Consider the following 27,489-nt stretch of genomic DNA (forward strand, 5'->3'; position numbering starts at 1 on the left):
TCATATAATAGCCGCTGAGGAAGTAAGACCGAATCCCGAGAAGATCAGGGCCGTATCTGCCTTGCCGTACCAAAGAACAGGGAAAATTTGAAGCAATTCCGGGGTCTTGTGAACTACTACCGTTGCTTCATCCCGGAGATGGCGAAACGCGCCAAATCACTCACGAATTTAACAAGCACCAAAATTCCATTCCTTTGGACCGAGAAACACTAAGAAAGGTTCGAGGATTTACGACAGGCATTCTGCAAAAAAACGGTTTTGAGATATCCAAATTATGACGAACCGTTTATCATTACAACCGACGCGTCCGATGTAGCTGTCGGCGCGATTTTGTGCGAAGGGAAAATAGGCGAAGACCAACCAATAGCGTATGTATCGCAGATACTCACACCTTGCCAAGAAAATTACTGAACAACAGACATTGGCCCTTACAAAATAAAAGCAATTACCGAACAAAACAATGCAATATTAATTTCGGATGAGGGATGACAAATCATCAAAAAGTTCGATAAACTGAAACATGCTTATATTAAAAATAAACCACCTTAACGCCAGTGAAGCGTATTCAATGTGGTTTAAGCTTACAACGGTCCGGCGAGAGGGCTCATCGAGACGACTCCCATAACCAAGGTCCCACACTCCATAAATTTAACTCCTTCCTTTTCTCTCTTTTATTTCACCTGTTTTTCATATTTGCAGTTATTATTTACTTAAAGCGATAGAATTCTCCTGTGAAAGACATTCTCGTTTGCGTTCCTATGGACGATCGTTAATAATAACATCATCGACGGAAATTACCCGATATCGCAGTTGACCCACAACCCGGGCTTGTACTACGATAGTATCCGACCTCACCGAGTCTTCCACACCCTATGGGGGCTTTTCATGGGCATAGGAGTCGCGGAAGTATTGTCCGCGAGACCACAAACCCAACCCCAGATTGACCAGATGAAAATATTATATAAGACATATAACTGGGTGTTTTTCCCGGCCGACGCCCTTAACGCGGCCGTACAACGGAAACTCCACGACGGTAGGCGCTATGAGGAATTGCTACTCAGCATACTGAGAAAACCGCCGCTCTACCGCTCCAAGCGATCGATACCATTGGGATTCACTGGAACACTCAATAAGGCCCTTTTCGGAACCCTGGACAACGATGACGCGCAATATTATAATAAGGAACTAGATAAATTCTACAAAGATCAAAATCACCTTGCCGAATTGTTAAGAAACCAAACTCATATTATAAAATCCGAATTCCAGGACATACACGACACGCTAAAAGCTATAACGGGTTCCGTGCAAAGCATGGGAAATAGAATTAAGGAGATAGCATCGGGTACGCTCCAATTGGACGAACGCGAAACGAATATAGAATTAGAATTAGCTTTTCGGACGTGGAAATTTCAAATGACCAGGCACGTGGGCGAATATGTAACCGCGCTGATCGTCATTACGGACGCTCTCACGTTCACGAAACTGGGGATCTTACATTCGGCCGTTATTTCCCCAAGTCTTAGTCTTCGGAAGAATTAAATTCCAAACAGCTACAAGAGGTGACCAAATTAAACGTAGCTTATTTACAAGGTAGAATTATCTTGTCACTCGACATTACTTTACTGAACCAAATTCCCTTCGATCTCTATTACCGACAACCGTGCCCTTCGGCGCAGACTATATCGATCAACGTTTCTACCCCTATATTCATAAAACCACGAACACAATATCTAGCAATCAGCAAAATCAACTCCCAATACTTCATACCCGATGAGAACTACATCACAGGATGCAGCAGACATCCTCGGATGTACATGTGCGAACTCAGCGTACCACTCGAAGATTTGGAAAAGGCACCCAGCTACGAGACGGATGCCTTGCTAAATTCACAGAATATAAACTGGCCTAGCTGCAACATTCAAGCTCTCCCTGGAAGCCGAATCTTCATTAAGAAAATGGTCGCACCAAACACCTGGCTGCATTCCATAAAGAACACCTTGGCACTGCAAGTACATTGCAACAAGCACACGGCCGGATATGAACCCCTACAGCACACTTTGTTGCAGGAACGATGCAGAACCGTTGCTGCACATTACAATGTTGCAGGTTGCTTGCAGGTTGCATTGCAATGTTATTGCAACTTGTGGAAATATTGCCCGGCAATACTGCAATGGCCACGTTTGTGCAATATTCCTGGAATACTGCGCACACATTGCTGTGCAATACTGCAATGGTCACGTTTGTGCAATGTTTCGGGAATATTGCGCACACAATGGTGCAATGTATGGTGCATATTTTCCGAGATATTGGAGCAAACGTGTTTTTTACCCCCAGATATGGATGATTGTCGATAAAAGAAAATACGTGTCAAATATTTAATGTTTTAATAATTTGTGGGATTGTCTTTTGATTTTAAAATAGCTTCGAGCCTTTTTGGTATGGAATTTACTTAGTTGGATGTTATAGCAGGTTGTATTATATTTTACTCTACTACTATATATATAGACACTAAACACTGCGCGGCTGAAGTTTGACTGCGCGAAGCTGCTTCGCAAAGTGATCATGGTCGAGGTATGCAGTTTCCAGACTTTCCACTCCGCGAGGCGTGCTTCGCGAGGAATCCTCGCAAAGTCGATACGCACCTTTAGAATTTTGCATCGAAATACCTCCGCTCATAAGGCACGTAGACAAAACGATGACGCTTTTCCTATGTAAATCAAACCCAAGCTATCCATTAAGACCATTAAAAGATTAATCGGATCAACCATTATTGAGATTCGATAATCGAAGGGTTCTTCTAAAAAGTGTCTCGCGTAATAGAGGCACGGTTGTCGCGTGCTGCGCATATACTTGGCACGAGACACTACGACGTCTCTTGATTTGAGACAAATATCTCTTAGTCAGCGTAGAAAAGAATCTACGCTGAAATCTATGCTAAGAACGTTCCAACACAATAAGAATCTGAAAGACACTTCAAAATTAGTTAGACAAGGGTTGTCTTTTAAAATATTGTTGCGAGCACCCTATGGATGGAATCCAGGGCCTGCTGGTGCTCGCGACAGAAACAAGAAGACGAGCGAGAAGAAGGCGATCCGATCGATCGCCTGTCAGGCTGTCATTGGGAGTCAGACGCCAACACGAGCAGACGTATCGACATTACCACATTATCTTTGTATTAGACGTTTCTTGTTGTTTACCGTTCCTGTTCATGTTGTATTCCTTTTATCTTGTATTAAACGCTCGTTACGCCGAATCGTGCGACCCCCGTTACCCAAAAATATAACAATATTAATTAAATTGACCACTTCTATCATCGAAACTATGAATCTCCGATCAGTTTTGGCGGAAAGCTAAAATACTATTTTTGCAAATTTATGCGGTTCTTATGGAAAGTTGTAAGAGAAGAATAGAATAGGATTTTTTAACTTTATGCGTTTAAGTGACATCCTGCCACGTCCCCGAGTATGTATTTCTGTAGCTATTATTGCTAGAAAATGAATGGTTAGAAAATACTAGTAATAATACGAGATTGAACATATGTTTGATGTAGTAGTACATTGTGAGGTATAATATCAATTTCTCTTGTAAAACAAGGGGAATGTAAACTTTTGAAGGCTATCTCAGCAACCTTATAAGCAAGTATTATACGTAGAAAACACCGTTAAACGTTTCTATTTGTTATGCTCGCTTTCTTTATTTTCGATACCTTCATATTGAATATTAATTAAAATTCGTTTAAACTTTGCTTTAGAAGATAAAGTGAACAAAATATATCCAAGCGGAAACTTCTGCACACCTAATGAATGCATACGGTTTGAAACTCATAGTGTAGTTATACAAAATATCTACTCTATCTCCATTTTGCAAATAACAAAAAACTTCAAACAATTTGTTTTCATTTGATTAGGTTCACCGTTTAAGTTCCATGTGGATTCATTGGCAAGTGGTTATGTCACGGCGTATGGACCAGGTTTAATACATGGTGTTTGCGGTGAACCCGGGAATTTCACCATTTCTACGAAAGGAGCAGGAGCTGGTGGTCTCTCGTTAGCAGTCGAAGGACCTAGCAAAGCTGAAATCTCATGTCATAACAACAAAGATGGAACCGTGTCAGTTTCTTACTTGCCAACTGCGCCAGGGGAACATAAAATTTCCGTCAAGTTTGGTGACAAGCATATTAGGGGCAGCCCTTATATCGCTAAAATTACGGGTATGTACACTTATTATTATAATTCATATTAAGCACAGTTGTAACGTATATATACAAAGAGATAATTAAAAGTAATTGCACAGACGGTGGTGTCGCGACTTTCCGCGATGCAATTATTGCGAATTGTAGAACGTAATTTCCCGGAACGGCTGGCGAAACGGGTGCGAGAAATGTTCAGGTAGTAGTGGGTCGTATGGAAAAAGCGAGTAAGGGAAGAGGGAGATACCTACCGACGTCCGCGAAGGCACGGATTTCTTTTTCTTTTCTGTTGAAAAATGCAAAAACTTGGGATCGGAGAACATACCGACGTCTACGAAGGCGCGATTTTCTTCTCCTTTGGGAATGTGGGATAAGACGTCAAGAGGGAGGACCTACTGCTACTACCCGATTTCCTCTGGGGCACGGATTCTCGCTAGGTGTCTTGCGAAGAAGTTATTGTTTATACTAATTCTTGAATCTAGATCCGTCCAATACGAACGATTTTCGGCTTCGAACGCACGGTTTTCTTATAATGGCAACAACCCTGTGTTTATCTCGCGCGGGTGTCACGGCGTGAGGGACTCGTCTTCACCGTCCGTTTCACGTGTACCTTCTACTTACAACGGAAAAATTTGAATTGTCCGAGTTCATTATATACCTACACACTACACAGTTTTAACTAGTTTACGTTTACTTTTTTATGCATTGTGTAATACATATTTAACTAAAGACATAACTAATACACAAATATGATAGAGGAAGGGGTGGCAATGTGGCCCTCAGTTTTATATATCTTACTAAAATCTGATTCATAACATAAATTGCTTTAAATTTTTGCGTAAAATGTAGGTAAACTAATAAGGTTATGTGTGATAAAAGGTGGAAGCAAAAGAAATACAATTTAATTGAATTTAACATATATTATGAAAAAATGTCATTTTCGGCGCTCTTACAAAAGTGAGGGTAATATAGCCCCCTAACAAAAATCATAAAAAAATAATTCTGTGGTAACATTAGAGACCAAAAATAAATGAATAAAGAATACTTTATTATTTATACATAAAAGTCGCACACATATTCCACTTTTTCGCACTCGCTATGTGCCCATAATTCGCATATAATGCATTTAATCCATGTTTCGCTACGTTGGTCCATGGCATAACGTACGCCACAAAACATGCATATTGCATGTATTATTTACGCATCAGTGTTATCAGAAGCTTCATGCGAAATTTCAATGATTGAAATATCAGAGGATGAGTTTTGGGGCTCATTACCCGGGGGCTATATTACCCTCCATTATGGAGGGCCAATATATCAACACGCATAGTGTTGGAATCTTTAAGTTTATACACTGATAGCCAGATCTGGACAGCAGAATCTGACGTCAGAACTGCAGCAGTCTGTGTCCGCATTTGGCTGCGTTCTGATGTGCAGAGCCTGAGGTGCAGTGCCTGATGTCAGATGGACAGCAGATCGACAGCAGATCGACAGCAGATTTCGCCGTCTGCTAAGCAATTGCTTGGTAATTCTGGACCTCAGATGGCGCTGTTGCTGTGCCTAGCAGACGGCGAAATCTGCTGTCGATCTGCTGTCCATCTGACATCAGGCACTGCACCTCAGGCTCTGCACATCAGAACGCAGCCAAATGCGGACACAGACTGCTGCAGTTCTGACGTCAGATTCTGCTAACCAGATCTGGCTATCAGGGTATTTGAAAAGATCAAAGATTAAGTGATCTTACTCATAAATATCGATTCTAAGTATGTTTGAGAGTCAGGAAGTCTTTTAATGAGCGTTCGGAACGCTGGCGAGGTTAGGTTCGGGATCAGTTTGCACCACAACACAGCGTGTACACGGTTGAGACCATTTATTAAAACTTTGACAAATACAGTGAGCGTAAGCGGTTTTAGAATAGCGTGTGCGTGATTTCGTCTCGCGATTAAATTAATTCACAAGGCGTCTTTGCGTCACGAACAACACACCAGGACGTGTGGTTCACCCGTGGCGGATTTACAATCTTTGATTGAGTGTGAGACACTGGTGAGATTGAGATCGAGATTCTAGAGTAGCGATCTATACGCGAACAATTTGCCCGTCACGCAATGTGAGAGTGAAAAACGTTGAGATGTAACTTCTGCACGTACGACACGTCTTCATTGAAACACGGTGATAACGAAAGTGAATCAAGATGAACGCGATCGAAGCGGCGCCCTGATTAGTGCATTGATTGTAGATCCGCCGCGACTTCCGCTCTCCGGGAGGTGCTGCGGTGAGAGTGAGTGTGGCGGCGAGTGGAACTACTACATTCCCGAACAAAGTACCTTTTATCAAATATATCCCGTCATACAACACTTTAACTTTCTTAGCCTACAAAAGATGCTTCTTCTTGGGGACGACGAAAAACTTTCGTTCTGCAGGTGGTTATGTTATTTATGCTTATTATTAGCGACAACTATGCTGCACCCAGAGTCACATGTTTTTCTCTGTGTACTATTGCGAGATGAGAAGAAGACCGACTGCCCACAGGCTGAAATGTCACAGAGGCAAGGAGAATCGCCCGCTCGCTCCATCCTATCCCCTCCAAGAAATCCTACTCTTGGGTTCTTAGCGGCTGTCCATAACCGCGGGTTGTCGTGATTTATTTCGTTCGCGTTCTGCGTTACGTGGCAGACTTTGTTGCAAGGATTTGGGTGGAGCGAGCGGGCGATTCCCTTTGCCCCTGTGACATTTCAGCTTCTGGGTAGTCGATCTTCTTCTCATCTCGCAATAGTATATAGATAGTAGGTGCAGTGGATAACACTATTAGCCACTAGATATTTTTGTTTATAATTTGAAAATCACGAGGGGCCTGAATTACCAGCAGGGGCCATAATACCACCTTTTCCTCTACAATTTGCAATGGTTAATAACAAGAATTAGTAATAATATACATGGTGTCCGCGGGAAGACTGAACAGCTGGATATCTCCTAATGTATTGGAGATAAAAAAATTAAAAAAATATGGCGGTACATGGTTCGAGGGGGCTAATTTACAAGCGCAAACGATTTTTTTTTCCGATTTTTATTTTAAAAGATACGATGGTCAAGTTCGGTTTTTTAAATGTAACTATTTTTTTTTGAAGAGGTGAGTTGATAGTGCGTTCCAAGACAAATTCAATAAGCATTAATGTATACACTTGATTTCCGCTGTTTTTTTTTAGATATTGCGCTTACAAATTTACTGATTTTCACTGGAAGAAAACCCGCTGAAATAGCAAGGACCGGGGACGGTCTTGCTGGCATAACGGGTGGCCTTGCCTGTTGAAACAGATACCTACCTGCCAAAGGTCTGGGTTACCAATGGCAGGCCCAAAGGCTGGACAATTCGTTTCCGTCAGAAATGCTACTTACTAATGTTAATGTTTCAAAACGTCATAACATTTACTCAATTTCCTCTTTCAGACTCAATTTTCAACTTCAATAGTCTTTTATTTCGCACTTGCTTCTACGCTCGGATGACCAGTTCTTTTGGGAGGGATGCAAACCGGATTGGTCCTAATACAATCTGCTCCCTATAGTTTAGAAATTTGTTCTAGCAACTTTCACACTCCTAACCTAACTAATCGAGCTTGCATCCCTCCCAAAAGAACCGGCCATCCGAGCGTAGACGCAAGTGCGAAATAAAAGTAAAGGTGCGCTTCTTGATACCGCAGATGTACCTACTTAAGTAGCATTTCTGACGGAAAATTATTGTCCAGCCTTTGGGCCTGCCATTCCTGACGTAGACCTTTGGCAGGTAGGTATCTGTTTCAACAGGCAAGGCCACCCGTGACGCCAGCAAGACCGTCCCCGGTCCTTGCTATTTCAGCGGGTTTTCTTCCAGTGAAAATAAGTAAATTTGCAAGCGCAATATCTATAAAAAAAAACAGTGGAAATCAAGTACATACATTAATGCTTATTGAATTTGTCTTGGAACGCACTATCAACTCACCTGTTCAAAAAAAATAGTTCCATTTAAAAAACCGAACTTGACCATCGTGTCTTTTAAAATAATAATCGAAAAAAATCGTCTGCGTTAATAAATTGGCCCCCTCGAACCATGCAACGCCATATCTTTTTTATTTTTTTATCTCCAATACATTAGGAGATATCCAGCTGTTCACTCTTCCCGCGGACACCCGGTATATACAGGATGGACTAATATGAATTTTCACCAGAAACATTAAGCGGTGATTCTACATGGCAAAATCGGACAAAAATCAAGAAACACGAAATTGCGTTGCAGGCTTTGTTTCTGAGGTACTAATTATTGAAAGTATGGGTTACGTGAGGGATTTAGGCCCGATGCAGATGAACGGCTTGCGGCAGTTTGCCCCGCGTTCATTCGTGGTGTTAGCTGCAAGAATGTGTGTCCCGTGTGAACTGCTTCATATAAATGTATGTTCTGCTAAAACGCGCGCGGCAAATTGAGTACCACTGCTCTACCCCTTTCCTGACTTGTACCGCGTGCACCACTGCACGCGGATTGCTTGCTTTTACGCATATCTTTAAAAGCTTATACCTAACAAACGAAACCTCAAACGTAATATCGTTATTCTTGATTTTCGTCTTATTTTAATGTGTAGAATCACCCCTTAAATTTTCTCCCAGCAGTATCTGAACACCTTGTATAATGTATAATCGGTCTCTGAAATTCATGAGATTCAAATTATGCATAATTAAATGTAGCCCGAATGAAATCATCTATAGACTTATTTTCATAGAGAAAAGCTCGCTTTTGGCAGTACTGGTTCATACCAGTACGTATGACAATCTAATAAAGTAAAGGAATTCAAATTTTCATTAGTGTCAGCATACATATCGATGGTTTAGTGCACAAATATTGTATGTACACTTAGTGTTTCTGAGAAAGACAGGTTTAAACATGCAATGGCACATAAGATTCTGGAACATACAATGAACAAAAATATTATTTTTGGACAAATTTATGAAGCAGATATAAATGTGATTTTTATACAGCATAAAGAAACAGCGAATAACTATTTGTAGCATGTAAAAACTCTATTTTTACAAAGTGTAGACATATAATATTTGTGTATTAAGCCATCGATATGTTCAAAGTGCAAGGCGTGCTGGACACCATTTTTATCGGAGAAACGGGTGTTCGAAAAGTCTAACCTATTTGAAATAGTATTTTACCAAACCTGCCGCGTATGATACTTAAATATTTTTAGCCATATAATAGAAGTTTTGTTCTAATGTTTATTAGGTGAAGGTCGCAAACGGAATCAAATCTCAGTCGGCTCTTCTAGCGAAGTTCAATTACCTGGCAAAGTTACCGATTCCGACGTAAGATCATTAAATGCGTCTATCACAGCACCAAGCGGCCTTGAGGAGCCCTGTTTCTTGAAAATGTTGCCCAATGGCAATATGTGCGTCTCATTCACGCCTCGAGAAGCTGGTGAGCATACAGTAGCCGTGAAGAAGCTGGGTAATCATATCCCCAATTCGCCATTCAAAATAGACGTAAAGGATCGCGAGGTTGGAGACGCGAAGAAAGTCAAAGTATCTGGCGCGGGCTTGAAAGAAGGAAAGACACACGTGGAGAATACTTTCTCCATCGACACGACGACCGCTGGTTTTGGGGGTCTCTCATTATCGATGGAAGGTCCCAGTAAAACAGAAATCCAGTGCAAAGATAACGAAGATGGAACACTTAATATTTCCTACAAACCAACGGAGCCAGGTTATTACATTATGAATCTGAAATTCGCTGACCATCATGTAGAAGGCTCGCCTTTCACCGTGAGAGTGACTGGGGAGGGTAGCAATCGTCAAAGAGAGAAAATTCAGAGGCAAAGGGAAGCTGTGCCCATCACAGAAGTTGGCAGCCAGTGTAAACTTACATTCAAAATGCCTGGGATCACATCGTTCGACCTCACTGCAACAGTTACTTCTCCCGGAGGCGTAACCGAGGATGCGGAGATTAAGGAAGTTGAAGATGGTTTGTACGCGGTTGCGTTTGTACCCAAGGAGCTTGGAGTGCATACAGTGTCTGTTCGTTATAAGGAAATGCACATACCCGGATCGCCATTTCAATTCACTGTTGGTCCTTTGCGAGATGGTGGGGCGCATAGGGTTCATGCCGGCGGTCCTGGTCTAGAACGAGGAGAACAGGGCGAATCGTGCGAGTTCAATATCTGGACCAGGGAAGCTGGCGCAGGTACTCTAGCCATTTCTGTCGAAGGACCTAGTAAAGCTCAAATACAGTTCAAAGATCGGAAGGATGGCAGCTGTTACGTTAGCTACGTAGTTTCTGAACCTGGTAAGTGATAAAAAAGTAACAAACATATGTTTTCTACGTGTTCTGACTCCTAACGTTTTTCGATTTAACAATATTTTCCATTTTTTCTATACTTATTCTTTTATGTTAATATTATATCAAAAACATATTTCTGAAGTGAACTTGTTAAATGCATTGAAACGTGTAGGAACAAATATTCCAAAGCTGGGTTTACATTAGTCCAGTTCAGTGAGTCAGTCCAGCACTGGATTGGAACTGGAATAATGTAAACAGGGTGTTCATGCCAGTACAGTGCTGTCGTTCCAACAGGATTCGACTGGATCGAAGGTCTGCTTTTCGATCCAATGTTTACCCCCTTCAGTGAAAACACAACATTCCAGCGTTACTGGAGACATCGACAATAATGTAGGCATCAGCCAATTTCCAGTTGAAACACTCACTTGATCCAGCGACTGGATTAAGACTGGAATAATATAGACATCGAGTCAATTTCCAGTCAAACTACTCACTGGATCCAGCGACTGGACTAATGTAAACACAGCTTAATACCTTACCACGGTTTCCTCTTTATGTAGGGTGTTTATAAAAATGTGGGATATTTTTTCAGGATCGGTTCTTCTCGCCAAGATAATAAAAAAAGTTGGTATATGCATACGTCCGGTAATGTTTTGCAGTTATTAGCACTTTTACATTCCGTAAAATATCGGCCCGGAATTCGTATTAAAGAGCAACCGGTTGACAGGCACGTTCGTCAGTTGGCTTAATATACTATATTTTCATTCATATTCTTTCGATCCACGAAAACACAGCTGGGCTTAGTTAAATGCCACTTTAATATGTGTTTCAGCCCCATGTTTTACGAAGTATAAAAATGCCTATAACTGCAAAACTAAGCATTACTGGACATTTATACAGTGTGTCCGCGGGAACACTGAACAGCTGGATATCTCCTAACGTATTGAAGATAAACAAAAATTGATATAGAATTGCTTGGTTCGAGGAGGCAAATTTTGTAATTATTTACTATAGCAATTCCTCACCGATTTTGATGAAATTTGGATATGTTGTAAAACTCCACATTCTGAGCAACTTTTTCCTATACATGTTACCACCGCTCGACCTTCGTTTTCGAGATATTTGCGAAAAAATTCGGAATAAGTCATTATTCCGACACAACGCATTCCACTTTTCAACTTGTCTCGGGTATTAGTATTGGTTGGGGCTAAATCAGGGTGGAGGCGTCGGGTCGCGGGCGCGTTAAGCATGGTGGCGAACTGATGTGAGTCAGGGTGTTGACGGGAGCTCCCACACACCCAACAGGTGCTATCGAAGGCCCCTCTTCCTAGCAAAAAAATTATGTTTTAGAATAGAGGCACCCTAATTTCTGGCGGCGCCAGCGCCGCCGAACACAGTCGGGCTTGCCGGGCATCTGCAAGTTTCTGGTTGAAATCTCCAAACGTACATCGCTTTGCTACCACGCTTTACGCGTCCTCGCACTAATCTGACCCCAACCTATGCTAATATCCGGGACAAGTTGGAAAGTGGAATGTGTTGTGTTGGAATAAATCAACAGAAGTTTTTTGCAAATATCTCGGAAACTAAGGCCGTAACATGTATAGGAAAAAGTTGTTCAAAATGTGGAGTTTTGCAACATATCCAAATTTCATCAAAATCGGAGAGGAATCGCTAAAGTAAATAATTACCGCAAATTTATTAGCGAACACGATTTTTTCCCGAATATTATTTTGAAAGATACAATAGTCAAGTTCGGTTTTTTTAATGGAACTATTTTTTACTAGAGATCACTTGATAGTGCGTTCCAAGACAAATTCAATAACTTATAAAGTATACACCTTATTTCCACTGGTTTTGGAAATATTGCGCTTGCAAATTTACTTATTTTCAATAGAAGAAAACCCGCTAGAATAGCAAGCACCTGGGTGGCACACGTTGGGCATTGCCTGTTGAAACAGATACAGATCGCGCAATATAACTCACGGTCGAGTTACGGCCAACTCAGTCGCCGCTGGCCGCCGCTCGGAGGCGAAGTTATATTACGCCATCTGTACCTACCTGCCAGAGGTCTACGCCAGGAGTGACAGGTCCACAGGCTAGACAATTCTTTTCCGTCATGAATGCAAGGAGCATAAAAGTGCTAGGTACTGGAAATTCGAAATAAAAAGTTATTGGTGAAAATTGATTCATATTTTCCTACTTCTCCTTGCGTACAATCTGTAATTATAAGTAAATATTATGACGTTTTGAAACATTAACGGTATGTTTCTCGATACCGTCGATATACCTACCTAGCATTTGTGACGGCAAGGAATTGTCCAGCCTTTGGGCCTGCCACTCCTGACCTGGCGTAGACCTTTGGCAGGTAGGTATCTGTTTCAACAGGGAATGCCCAACGCGTACCACTCGTGGCGCGAACAAAACCAGCCCGATGATTACTATTCCAGCGGGTTTTCTTCCAGTGAAAATCAGTAAATTTGCAAGCGCAATATCTCAAAAACCAGTGGAAATAACATGTATACGTTAAAGGTTATTGAATTTGTCCTGGAATGCACTATCACGCGAACTCTATAAAAAATAGTTCCATTTACAAAACCGAACTTAACCATCGTATTTTGTAAAATAATAATCGGAAAAATCGTCGTCGCTAATAAATTTCCCCCACCCGACCCATGCAATTCCATATAAATTTTTTTTATCTCTAATACGTTAGGAGATATCCAGCTGTTCAGTATTCCCGCGGACACACTGTATATACCATTTTTTTCTATTGTTCTGTTGAGTAGGTCCTGAAAAAATGTCCCACATTTTTATAAACATCCTGTCAACCCACTTCTTTATTTATTAGAATGTTCTTTTTCATAATGTCTTAAACGGAACTGATAGGATTTAAGTAACTGCTTATAAGTTTCTACACATGAAATTTATCAAAATTAAACTAATTAGTATATTTAAGTTTGCCACTGTTTATTGTATAAATATTTCTGCTACCCATGCTTAATTTCGAAATTGTATTATTTTTTACAATTACATTTCTTAATGTAACTAAGCTGTTTAAAATTTCATTAGTTGATTCGTTACTTCACGTACATGGGCTCATGTTATTTCGCGTAGACTTGGGAATTGCTCTTTTCGGCCGATTTTCAGCAGCAACGCTTTCTTTCTCCGGTGCTAGCGCGCTCGTGGTGGCGAAGACGGACGGCGGGAGAAAGAAGGTGATGCTTCTGAAAATCGGTCGGAAAAAGCAGTTAATTGCCAAGCCTGATATAGCAAAATAAATAATCCTCGGATACCGAATGCTCGAGCAGTGACACGAGTTTCGAATGGCGTGTCATTTTGGTCTATGGTCTAGACATGAAGATTTTGTAGTAAATTTTACTCTTGTTATTTTTTTTTTTAAACATTTTATTAAATACTAATGAAAAATGAAACTATTTGCATATTTACAGGGTGTCCCACAATAATAGGGTAATCCAAAACATGGAAATTGTTCATGCAAAAAGAAATCGAAAATTCCTTTACCGTTTTGAGATCCGATGCTTCGTTCTCGAGATATTAAGAGTTGAATGACAGTGCTGGAACTGCCAGGCCGCGCAGTTTAAAGGGTAGCGTACGCTTGCACGCATGCGCAGGAGGCGCGCGTAGATACAGGTTCACACTCATAGTAGAGCCGACCACGCTGACCCATTTTCATAGTGTGATCCAGCACCGTCGGTTCTACTGTGTGTGTATGGGTCTGTATCTACGCGTGCCTCCACAGCTGATATTCAACTGTTAATATTTGGAGAACAAAGCCTCGGATTCCGAAACGGTAAAGGAATTTTTTATTTCTTTTTGCATGAAAAATTTGCATGTTTCGGATTGTCCTATTATTTGGGGACACCCTGCACCCGGTATCTCGTAATATGTGAATTGTGGGACCTACTTTACGGATAGATTCTACATTTGAAAAGAATGAACAAAGTTCATATAGTAAACGTATGTCTCGGTTGACTTTGTTTACGTGATACAGTGACTTTTGCGTTCTGTACGGGCCTCTCACACGTCTGCATCCCCTTCCAACTTTTCTTTCGCGCAGCGTGCCCTCCTCGCCAAGAAAACCGCGCGATCCTAAAGTGGTGACTATGACAGGCTTACGCGAGAAGCGTTCGTACTATACAGGGTGTTCCAAAAATGTTGTACTTCCTTGCAAAGGATGATTCGTGGGGTGATTTGAAACAACTTTTTCTTTAGCGAAAATGTTCTCCGAGGCTTTGTTAACGAGATCTTAACAAAAAACCACGACCAATTAGAGCGCGAGTCTGTCGGCCGAGGTCTCGCGGTAGCGTGGCTACCCGCTGCGCTTGGGTGGTGTCGTATACTTAGGACCAGCTGTGTACTAGTCATGTCCGGCGATGACCAGGGTCGGTACAGTGACCTAGTGACAAAGGTTTTTAAGCTGTAGGCGAATAGTTACGTCTCTTTCATTTACTATTCTATGTAATTTCCATCCATTCTGATTGATCGGGGTTTTTTGTTAATATTTCGTTAACGAAGCTTCGGAGAACATTTTCGCTAATGAAAAAGTTGTTTCAATTCACCCCGTAAGTCACCTCTCGCAAGGAGCTACAACCTTTTTGGGACACCCTATATAGTTCCCTCACCCTGTCACGTCTCTACAGACGATGATGGGGATGACTCGTGATGCCAGAACCGTGGGATGTGGAACAAATCCTTCCCCGCTCTCCAGGACCAACCGTAGTTCCCCTTCTCGCTTGTACCGCACTACCGGTAGCATATCCCTACCATGTGTGTGCGCTGCCTATACGGCGCTCTCCGCCAACAATCCACGTTGTCGAAACCCGAAGGCACAGTTTGGAATGATGGAGGTCGAGTGTTCAATTCTCGGTGCGGCGGTTTTACTTTTCTTTTTTAATTGTTCTCTAATTTCACCTTCTAACGTCTCAGTAGAATGAATTTAAAAATTATTAATTTTCAAAGCATTTTCAAAGTTTGATTTTTGTATTAATGATGCATTTCGCGTTACTAAAATCTGATGCAGGTGGCTGACGTGTGATTTTGTATTTCGCCCTTCTATACGCAAACAGAAATAAACACATATTTGAAATCATACTTATAATTTTGATATTATAGGATAAAATATAAATATTACTCTAAACTTATATTTCTTCGTTGAAAAAAGATAATTCCACATATAGAAATGCATGAGACGATGAAAGACATGTAAGCCTCTAAAATAAAATTATAACTATTTATATTTTACAAAATTTGCTGTCAAAACGGGACCAGCTATGGAAGATGGAAGATGAAAGTGAATTTTGTGAAAAAAATTGCAGTGCGTGCTTTATTCATAGAGGAAGTGCAGCATATTTGGAATACTGTTGGTAATTTGAAATACCGAAGTATCTCATACACTACTAACGCTATCTAATTTGTAACACCGTAAATTGTAGGGGCTAATGACCTATTAACTAATGACATTTGTGGATGAACCGTCATTTTGACATTTTCGTCTTAATTTGCAGAATAAGAAAACGTCAATCTGCAAAACTTTTTCAGTAAGCATTCAATCGTTCCAATCATGGTTAAAATATGTCAAAACTTAAGAATGGAACACTTAATCTACCCATTTGCATGCTCCTTTTATGATTCCGTGTCAGTTGTGCGATAATTTCGAGAATACAAAGTGTGACATGAAATTTTGGGCTTCAGTGCCACGTTGCTAATTCGGAATACCGAAGGTGAAGGTAATTTGGAATATACCAAAACTTAGCGATGCTTTCGTTTCACACGTAACGGCTATCGCCGCGTCGGTTTGAGTCAGCACTGTCCATTTATAGTTTCCTAAGATTGTTCCTATATTGTGATTATTGAGCCTGATTAAATCATAAAAGAAATTAATTTTATTATCTACATGTTTTTTTAAGTTTACAAAGTGAAGGTAAATTGGCATACCGGTATTCCAAATTACCTGCACCTTATCGGAATCGATACTTCCTGTCATTTTTCATATAGACCAAAGTTTCAGTTACTTTTTGTTTTTTATTATTACTGAGGGTTTGAAATATAAAAGTTTATTAGTTTCCCTATGATATTATGCAGTTTTATTTCTTCCTCTGCCGTAATTTTTTATTCGTCTTAAACAAACTGGTATTCCAAATATACTGCACTTCCTCTACGTTTTCAAAAAGAAAACGAGAGAAATTTGTAAAGTATCTGTTAAGTCATAAACATTGACTGTGTTAATTACCAAAAACAATCATTTCCACCGAATTTCAATTCACTATATGCGGCATTTCTACTTTGTAAAAATAATTTTAACTTCCGGTGATTAAGTGCGTGATTGCCTCCTCTGACAAGGTTGGTAACCTTAATAACTACTTTCATTATTGATGGTAATTTCAAAGATTGAGTGCTTAAAACTTCTTGATGTACAAATTTTCCTTGTTCGCGATGACTCAAGGATAAGGTGTCTTGCCTTGGTTTTATTTTGAAAACGTAAAAATAACACACACTGTAGCTTTTTTCACGAAACTCACTTCCATCTTCAAGCGTTCCTTGTCACATTTTGACAGTAAATTTTGTCAACTACACATAGTTATAATTGTAATATGGTGGATTACATATGTCTTCCACCGTCCCGTTTTTTTTCAACGAAAAAACATAAGTTTATAGTAACATTTATGTCATCCTATACAATCAAAATTGTAAGTATGATTTCAATTATGTGTTTATTTCTGCTTACGTATAGAACGGCGGAAAACGAACCGTGCGTCAACCAGCTGCAAAAGTTTTCGATAACGTGAATTGATTCATTAACAAAAAACTGAAACACCAAATGCTTTGCAAATTAATGATTTTCAAGTTTATTCTACTGGGAAGTTAGAAACTGAAATAGAGAATAAGTAAAAAAAGGATAACCGCCGCACTGGAATTTCAACTCCCGACCTCCAGATTGTGATTCATACGCTTGGTGTTTCAGCAACGTGGATTATTGGTGAAATGTGCCAAACAGGTAACGCACACGGACAGGAGTAGGGATATGCTTCTGTGCAGTGCGATGAGAGCAAAATGGGCGACGACATGATTCTGATATCACTGTGCACCAGAGTTGCCAGGCGATTCCCTACGCGTAGGAAAGAAGTGACGTCACGTAGACCTATATACACTAAAGGTCGATTTACGGTATACAGCACGGACCGACACGAATTGGCAATGGCACAGTCCGTCACCGGCACGACAAAACATTGTAACAAGCGTTTTAAATAGGATTATTTACACTATCCAGCACCGACCTGCAACGTTCCGTCAACGGCATGAACCGACACCGGCCGACATTGTCGCGAAGAATGTTTTGTCGGTTCGTGTCGTTGCTGGTCTGCCATTGTGAATCAGTAAACGGTAGAGACCACATGCAGCAGAGGATGAATTCCGAAAAATTGATAGAGCAAGCTAAGTTATGTGTGCCATTGTATGCAATGGACCATCTTAAATACAGCGATAGTGGGTTCAATCCATTTCAGTAATTCAAAAAAATTGAATTCTAAAGTATTTGTAAAACTTATTGTCGTATTTTAGTAAATCTCTGAATAAAGCCCAATATTCCACTTCGATTGTTCTCTTTTTTAATATTGGATGTATCCAAATGCTATCTCACTTTTTCGCTCATTTCTCTGTGGTATCCTCTTCGTCTAAAAGTATCGCTAGAACAGCGCTATCCAGCGTAGGGGCCCCTCGCGCGTCTGCTTCCCCTTCCAATCTTTCTTTCGCGCAGCGTGCCTTCCGCTGTCAAGGAGACCGTGCGACGCTACGAAGGCTGCCATGATGGGCTAGCCGGGCTAGCGTCCTCGCGGTTGGCGTCGCGCGGTATCCGTGATAACGGGAACGAGAGTAGGAGAACTCGAGTGTACGCGTACACGACCTTGGACAGCGCTAGGATAGAAGAACTAATTCCTCGTCGCTGGGTGATCCGTTTATTTCGACTGCTAAACGTGATCTCCCGGATTGTTGTCGGAACACTGTAGGCGCATGCATAACATTATCGTGCCGGTGATGGACTGTGCCTTTCCCGATACGTGTCGGTCCGTGCTGTATAGTGTAAATCGACTTTAATACGACTTATGCACGCCATGCGATGAATTGTGGATTCGTCACCGCGTGACCAACACAAATACGCTGTTATTGCTGTAGGTACTCACTTTCTACTACGCGTAGAGAATTGTCCGCAACTCCACGCGGGAGTCAAGTTGGACAGCGCTGTTTTAACGGAACGGAGTACCTGCCCCCATAACGGGACGAGATATTTCGGCCCTTAGTAACCGTCGCGTAGAAGTGTATTCGAGGATTGTCTTGTCCGACTGACATTAATAGGATATCTTATTCTTAAGTTTCTATTTGTTATAATCAAATGTGTTAAGTAAAAATGAGAGTCTTGATTTCCTTCAGTCCAAGCAAGATGATTGCTATATTAAGCTGATCATTTCATTCACGTAGAAAACATAACTCTTTTCTTCACTTTTATAGAGAAAATGAAAAAATACATTTAAACAACAATAATTTGTTAATTTGAATTTCCAGGCGAGTACAGGGTAGGAATAAAGTTCAACGACCAACATATTCCCGATTCTCCACACAAAGTTTACATATCACCGGCAATGGGCGATGCTCATAAACTCGAAGTGGCACAGTTTCCAGAATCCGGCGTGCAACCCGATAAACCAGCCACTTTCCTTGTTCGGAAAAATGGTGCCAAGGGTGAGCTGGACGCGAAGGTAATAATTAGTCTTGCATACTTATTTTTGTAGCGTATTCTTTACATTTACATGAATTCGTTTAATAACCAATTAGTCCTTTACGACTCATTTATTTAATAACGAGAAAATAAATCCTTTTCTATTTTAAGCTAGGCTTAAAAACAGCATAATGATTAGAAAACGTTATAACTTCCAATTCCCGAAAATTAAATCATTTTTCTCAATGTCTACAGTGTGGATCAACTGATATTATAATCTTGATTTACAATATTATTACATGTAAAGAAGTAATGGATTAAAGTAAAGTGGCATGGTCTCAAGGAGGACATAAGATAGATTAAACGACATTTTTTTAGGTGGGGACGCTTGGGAGATTTGAAGGTGATCTTTGAGTTTTTAAATGAAAACATATATATTTTACAGCAGGATTGTGTCCATTTTTGTCTGAATCAAACGTCTCAGATCATAATGGTCAAGCTGTGGTAGTAGTTCCCTGATAATAACCTCATAAAAGTTGTGGTGTGTCCTTTGTACGATATACATGATAACAATTGGGTAATGAGCTTAAATTTTTTTTAATTATCCAAATTTGCGCTTTTAAACCATGAAATACAAACACATAATGCATATGCAAAACGTACAGAGTTTTATAGCAGAAAGGGCAATGGTAAGTTCCAAAGGGAATTACTGACCTACGAGCGTGCAGTGATTGCTATACATCATTGGAAAGATTTCGTCAAGACAAATTGATTGATACCATTTTTAACTTCGAAATCAGATGGGATCATCACGAAAAATGCCCACAAAGTTTGAGATTTTGCGGCTTTTAACAAAAGAAACCAGTAGCAAAATCCCTACTGGCCCGAGGGACCTCGGGTAGACACCTGATGAAAATCCGAGGTTTGTAACCCATACAGCACACTCGCCGTTGCAGCAATAGTGCAACAATATCCCTATGTTCGCCTCCTGCAACGTTTCGGGCAGTAGGGCCTAAAATATAAATAACGGTATAATATATATACAGGGTGTCCACGGGAAGACTGGACAGCTGAATATCTCCTAAAGTATTGGAGATAAAATTTTTTTGCATGGAATTGCATGGTTCGAGAGGGCCAATTTATTAGCGCAGACGAATTTTTTCTTCGATTATTATTTTAAAAGATACAATGGTCAAGTTCGGTTTTTTATATGAAACTATTTTTTTTTAAGAGATCAGTTGATAGTGCGTTCCAAGACGAATTCAATAAGCTACAGGTGCTAGGAGGGAGTACGCTTGGTCGTAGCATGGGGGTACGCTTGGTCATAGACTGGGGGTAGCGCCCGTGGGCGAAACCCACGGTTCTGGCATCACTGTACCTACCTGCCAAAGGTCTGGGTTAGGAATGGCAGGCCCAAAGGCTAGACAATTCTGTTCCGTCAGAAATGCTACTTACTAATGTTAATGTTTCAAAGCGTCATAACATTTACTCAATTTCCTCATTCAGGCTCAATTTTCAACTTCAATAGTCTTTTATTTCGCACTTGCTTCTACGCTCGGATGGACGGTTCTTTTGGGAGGGATGCAAGTTCGATTAGTCCGATTTGCATGATATTTAGTATGCTTTTAATCGGAAGAACATAAGTAATCCATCATTACTACGCTGAAATGAATATTTGACATCTTCACTCCTTGACTGCGGAGGGTCGACCTGCATTTGCTACGGTCGGCCGAGGATTCATACCTGTTTCAGAAAAACTGAATTGTTTACTGTTTACTATATCGATATGGAAATGAAGCCGATGGATTCCTTATGTTCTTCCGATTAAAAGCATACCAAATATCATGCAAATCGGACTAGTTTTACACAAGCAATTTGTATTCCTTATGTAAATGTTGTTTGAGAGCGCTCGGTAGCGCCCGATGGCGCCCGATAATGTAAGCGAGCCCGAGCGGACTGGGGAGAGTCGATTGTCGATCATCGGACGAGTGATGCGTTAGCGAGAACGCAATTGTGAACGCGGAGTGTGAGCTTGGACGGGTAAGTGACCCAACTACCCCCCGTGTAATCGGTCTGCGCGAAGTAGGGCGTAAGTTCGATCATTGTCAGTACTCTTATCCGAGAGGAATGCGATTTACTTTAATATTATAGTACATGTGTGTTTTGCAATAAAGTGTTTCTATCGTCTCCTGAATTCAATAACTGGCATCCAGACATCTACACATCTTACAATCCACTGTCAATACGCCTCGTGGAGAGAGACACAGGAAGAAAAGGGGTAGCCCGCTGTTGACGCGTGATACTCCCCAAAAATTCGAATAGATCCCTTTTCTCTCGAGTATAAACACGAGCTCCAATATCAAAACAAAAGCATGCGTTGGCGTACTATTCTGTGCGAGAGAAGGTGGGTATTGGGGAGGAGGTATTGCTGTGAATAGGGTCTAACGGAAATATTTTAGGTTTAAATGGTAGTTGCAGCAATGTTGCGGCAACATTGCAGGACCGTTGTCGCAATACTGGCGCAACGTTGCAGCGACATTGTGGAAACGTTGTAAAAATATTGCGGAAACGTTGCCGTGCAATATTGCACCGTAACATTGATTCAACGTTGCACAGCGGGACAAAACGACCCAATGGCGATAAAATATCTATAACTTTAGTTCTAGTCTAGATATTTTAATGAAATTCGGCTCAATTTAACCGCAAATTTACGGCCTTTAAGTTGTATCAATATAAGTGATATTAACCCTCTGAGGCTCGTGTATTTAGACCCATGTTTTCGAAAAGTGGAGCTACTGGCCAATTACAATTCACATGTTATTAACATACTCACTAGTCACTGTATTATATTGTGGTAAACTCCGTTTTCTAATATTTACTATTGTTTTCATGTGATTGGTGCTTAAATTTTGCCAAAATCGTAAAAGTTAAGAGCTTATTAAAAACTTTTATGTTTCCCATAGTTTTTATTCACGATTCTGAAAAATTTCTCTTTGAGAGGTGCAATTTAAGTTATTTACAAAGTTAATTACATAGTTATGTATTTTATTAAGGTCATACATTCGGGTAAAATACTAATAAACTTTTTATAAAATTTTAAAAAGTTGCAACAATTTGCAATGGGTGTAATTGATAGCATGTGAAAGAATGAACCCTTCTCTCTTAGAAACAAAAACAATTAGGTGCTATTTTGTGCTATTTTCCAAGAAAATGGTAATTGAAGTAAAATCTACCTTACCTGCCCATTAGAGTTTTCTGTACTATCTCATGACTCCGGCTATACGAGATATTAGCGTCACACATCTAATAAGTTAACCATTCCTTACGGATATATCTTAATTACGTCTTTTTTGCTTCTTACTCTTCGAAACGATGAGATGTAAGGGTCCGAAGATATCAACAGTACATTCATCAGGTCTTGATTCTGTGCACTTCGAGAAATTTTTCGACTTTTATGGTAACGGTAATATTTGTATTCTTTATTTTTCGTTTCCTGCGCTTCTTCTTCTGCGCTAGATAATAAAATATCTAGACCAGAACCAAAGTTATAGATTTTTGATCGCCGTCGGGTCGTTTTGTCCCACTGTGCGTTGCAGCAATAATTCTATGTCCGCCCCGTACAACGTTGCAGCAACGTTAGAGCAACATTGCGCTGCAGCCATGCAACATTCAAGGTTGCTACAATTTTCCTGCAATGTTGCCGCAACGACGTGTGCTGTATGGGAAGCGATACTCCAGCAGGCTGGAACAGCAAATATGCCTCATGAGCTTCATTTCAGGGCCGTGTTGGGCCTGCGTTTGCCCCATGAGCCACTAATCTATTGGCGAGTTCATACTGGGCATTTCGAAAGGGGCCCATAGGGCAAACGTAGGCCCAACACAGCCCTGGAATGAAGGTCATAATGCATATTTGCCACCGCAGCCTGCTAGAGTATCGCTTACATCCCTCGGTTTTTCCTCGGGTACCTACCCGAGGTCCTTCGAGCCAGTTAGGATTTTACTACCGGGTTCTTTTGTTCAAACCCGCAAAATGTAAAAAATTAAGGCCATTTTTCGAGGTGATCCCATCTGATTTCGAAGTTAAGAATGGTAACAATCGATTCGCCTTGGCGAGATCTTTGCAATGGTGTACAGCAATTGCTGCACCCTCGTTTTACGAAAGTCTGCGTTTGACTTAGAAACTATGAATTTATTGTTAGTGATGTAATTTTTGCAAAAATGCACTACAAATAAGTCTTATAAAACGGTAATGGTACATCATACTACGAGGGTAACAAGTGCCCGCCTTCGCTGTTATTATAGCTCATATAACTCAAATGATTCAGTAAAATCATTTAATGACAAAGTTTATTATACAAATACGTATTGTTAATAACAATACTAGTGGTGACTGTGACAAGAAGAACAATGGATCAAGAAGCTTATATAGGGTGTTCGGCTGCATGTCGCAACAAATTTACGAGTTGATTCTAGACACCAAACTGAGACGAATATCAAGAATAATGATACTGCAGCGAAGGCTTCGTTTGTTAGTTATAAGCGTTTAAAGATATGCCTGAAAAATCCATTGTTTATTCAGACACAAATGCGCAAAAATTACACAAAACACATCCTAAAATAAATACTAGGCCCCAATTTCTGTATAATCCCAGATGTGCAGAAGGTTCGGTGTTGCTTTCTTTTCCATTTATTGCAGTTTGAAAATACTTGAACTTTCTCTGCATCGGTTTCAGGAGATTCTCTTAGGTTGACCGACAAAGACGTCAGCCTCACCAAAATCTTCGAATACAGTACATCACGCAAAGCAAACATATAAATACAGTATTTCCTCGTTAGCGGCTCGCTGGTCAGGACCGGCGTTGAGCCTGTATCGTGAACGGAGCCCTAATTCCGAGTTTTCGTTTCTCGCTTCTTTCTGGCCGAAGGGGGGAGCGAGATGGAACGCTTTGCGTGCGCGGCGGACGTGCGCGATGGGCGCGAGCGCTGAGATGAAATCGTGACTGCTCGACGCATGCGCGCCACGGTCAGATAGCCAGGGACGGCACGAGCCTTTTTTGCGCCCTAGGCGAACTTGTCCAATTGAGCTCTTTATTATAATACCTTTATTTGAGATTATAGATGAAAGTTTAAAACAGTTGCAGTACGATTTGTAATATTTTATTTTAAAGTTTATTTTCAACAATACCAGCAATGAAAATGCCATTTTGCGCCTCTTGTCAACCTTACGCCCTAGGCAGTTGCCTAATTTTTCAGAGTAAACTCATAAATACTCTCAAATAAATGTATTATAATAAAGGGCGCAATTTAACAAGTTCGCCTAGGGCGCAAAAAATACTTGAGCCGGGCTTGCGTCAAGATTTTGCGAAGCGGTTTTCGTGCTCACGGTAAGCGGATTTGCTGCTAAAGTGCGATCCTCTTTTGGCTTGTATCGCACCACTCCAAGCGTAAGTACCCTACCTTCTGTCAGTGTGCCGTACGCGCTGCCTGGCCGGCAAAACGTTCCTTCGGACGAGTCCAAATGCTTCTGCAAAGCCTGCAACAAAATCTTCGATTGTGGGCTTTCAGAAATACGCAAACACTCGTCCAGACAAACGCATGTCAGAAACATTGAGAAAATGCTTCAGAATGAAACTGTTGGGGATAATGTCTCAGGCGAAAAATCTGCACCTTCCCTCGATGATAAAATCAAAACCGCGGAGATTAAATTCGCAGCTTTCTTCGCCGAAAAGAATATCCCTCTGTCAATGGCACCTGATCTGCTTGCACTTATGCAGCATATAGGCAAGGATCCTCAAGTTTTGCAAGGTATGAAAGTTGGTCGCACCAAATGTGGTCAAATAATTACCAATGTTTTGTGCGTGCATGAAACAGAACGCATCATTGAGAATGTTCGCCATTGTAAATTTTCAATTTACGAGGATGAAACTTCTGATTCAACGAATGATAAGTGGCTGTCATTGATGGTTCGATATGTCGAGCCATCTCATTTGTCCATTAGAGCAGAACTGTTGCAACTCATCCATTTGGATGCCAGCGATTGTTCAGCGGAAAAGATTTTCAAATCTTTTGAAAATCAATTGCTGAAAATGCAAATTCCGTTAACTAACATCGCTGGTCTTAGTTGTGACAATGCTGCAGTTATGACGGGTAGGAATTCTTCTTTTAAGACAAGGCTTCTCGAGAAAAATCCCATCTTACTTACGCTACCGTGTGTTTGTCATTCTGTAGCGTTGGCGGCAAGTGCTGCCTGCCTTACGATTCCAAAAGAATGTAATGAACTGCTTCGGGGCGTATCAAAGTTCGTAAACAATAGCCCTAAACGTACAACAATTTTCAGACAATTTCAGGAGAGTTATTATAACTTTCCTTTAAAAGTTTTAAAATTATCGGATACTCGCTGGCTCGCAAGGCACCAGTGCGTTACTAGATTTCTGCATATCTGGGAGGATTTGCAGAGATATTTTACCGAAGATGCATTAACCAAAAAGTCAGAAGCTGCTAAAAATTTGTTGTCATTGCTTAACAAGCATGACATTAAAGGCTATTTCCATTTCCTTGAATTTGTCCTGAATGCATTAAACAAGTTTAATGCTGAATTTCAAGGACGGAAAACGATGATTCAGGAATTACAGTCTTGTTCCAGTAACTTGCTTCGGTTTTTCGTTAAAAAATTTTTAAAACCCCTACTGGTACAGAATTTTAATTATATCAAGTTAATAGATTTGTCTTTTAAACAAAATCAACTTCCCCTGGCTCAAGTTGATCTAGGCCTTCAGTGTGAGGAATTCCTAGAAGATGCGACAAGCAAGGAGTGGTGCGATACAAGCCAAAAGAGGATCGCACTTTAGCAGCAAATCAAGCTTCGAAAATGCTTAGTAAATTAATAGTTTTTAAGCCTTTAGTCTGCTGAGAATATAGAAAGAGAAATTAGTGAGTAATTAAAAAAAAAAAGTAATATCCGCACCGGGATTTGAAGTCTTGATTTTTCGCTTGCGCGCCAAGCGCTTCGATGTCGGGAAAACGAATTCTCGCCGGAGAGCGGTGGCCAGGCAGTGTGTACGGCACACGGATGGAGGGACGGGTATGCTTGTGTGGTGCGGTACGGACGCTAGGAGGGGGTACGCTTGGTCGTGGAGTGGTGGTAGCGGCCGTGGGACAAAACCCACCGTTCTGGCATCACTGGCGGCGACCATCGCGCACGCAAAGCACGGAGTGTCAGACGTCCGAAAGACGGAGCGAGACAAAACATCACTGCGTCGTCGGTCTCTTACCGTCCTCGCTCGCTCTCATTCCGTCCTCGCTCGCTTTCGCCGGACAAGAGTGAGACAGAAGTGGTGGGGATAGCGAAAAGTCCACATCGTGTACACGAAACCGATCCCGTAACGAGACAATACTGTAAACTCATTCAACTCTTTTGGGGTAAAGTCGGTCAAGCCGGGCGAAAACATAGTTAATTTTTATGATTTTTTCTACAAAGAAGTATACATTGTAAGCTTCGAAAAGTGTTTGCACTTGACTATCGCCATGATAACTCCAGATCGGATCTTCCAAAATCAAAGAACCAAAGACAGTTTTTCATTGCACATGTGTGCTTATCGCGCTACCCTCTCTCATTGTTAAGAAACAATTAGACAATGATTGCCATATGTTTAAACGATAGGATCCCGAAAAATGGTGTTTTTCCGCCCAATAGTGTGCGTAAAAAAAATGAGAGAATGAAAATCCACAATAAATTATAGTCCGGAAGCGAACGTAATTATGAATAGAATCCCGTTTGAATTTTTAGATTCGGTCAAGAATTGCAGGTTTTACAGTGGCGATAGTACGCGGAAACAGTTTCGAGAAATACGTACTGAATGTTTGACGCTGAGCGGATTCGTCTAGTGACTGGGACTTGCCCGTCAGTCCTCTATTTTCTATGTATTTTTCTGATTAAAACAAAAATTGATTCTTTTTTTAGTTCAATAAATGTATAATTAATTAAAAGAAAAATCACATATCTCTTTATCATAGCTGCGCCACAAACCATCTTCAAAAACACCTATTTTGAAGGCGGTATTACTGCCCTTAACTGCATGTAAAATCTATACCGTTAGGAATTTCGGTCTAAAATTTGACCTGATCATTCTTGAAATTTTCGTGGAGGGGGAATCCTCGCATGTATGGAGCTGTATACAGGGTGTTTATAAATATGTGGGACAATTTTTCAGGATTGGTTCTACTGATCAAGATATTAAGACAAGTTGGTATACGAAAATGTCCGATAAT

The 27,489-nt window shown here is 40.8% G+C and overlaps 1 protein-coding gene and 1 long non-coding RNA gene across 6 annotated transcripts in view; one reads left to right on the forward strand and one right to left on the reverse strand.

The window, feature by feature from the left end:
- The window catches only part of LOC143369405 (uncharacterized), a 263,714-nt gene extending 255,486 nt beyond the window's left edge, over nt 1-8,228 (reverse strand). The window contains exons 1-2 of the long non-coding RNA XR_013085396.1: nt 8,163-8,228; nt 7,895-8,084 (exon numbers count right to left, since the gene is read on the reverse strand). This is a non-coding gene — a long non-coding RNA (uncharacterized LOC143369405). The remainder of the gene's footprint in view (nt 1-7,894; nt 8,085-8,162) is intronic.
- The window catches only part of LOC143369378 (filamin-A-like), a 446,998-nt gene that overhangs the window by 393,878 nt on the left and 25,631 nt on the right, over nt 1-27,489 (forward strand). For all 5 annotated transcript variants that reach the window (XM_076813239.1, XM_076813240.1, XM_076813241.1 and 2 more), the window contains 3 exons: nt 3,908-4,210; nt 9,441-10,496; nt 19,068-19,261. In XM_076813239.1, the coding sequence (XP_076669354.1) occupies nt 3,908-4,210; nt 9,441-10,496; nt 19,068-19,261 (1,553 nt within the window). The remainder of the gene's footprint in view (nt 1-3,907; nt 4,211-9,440; nt 10,497-19,067; nt 19,262-27,489) is intronic.

Source organism: Andrena cerasifolii, chromosome 5 (genome assembly GCF_050908995.1).
Source record: "Andrena cerasifolii isolate SP2316 chromosome 5, iyAndCera1_principal, whole genome shotgun sequence".
Classification (NCBI taxonomy): domain Eukaryota; kingdom Metazoa; phylum Arthropoda; class Insecta; order Hymenoptera; family Andrenidae; genus Andrena; species Andrena cerasifolii.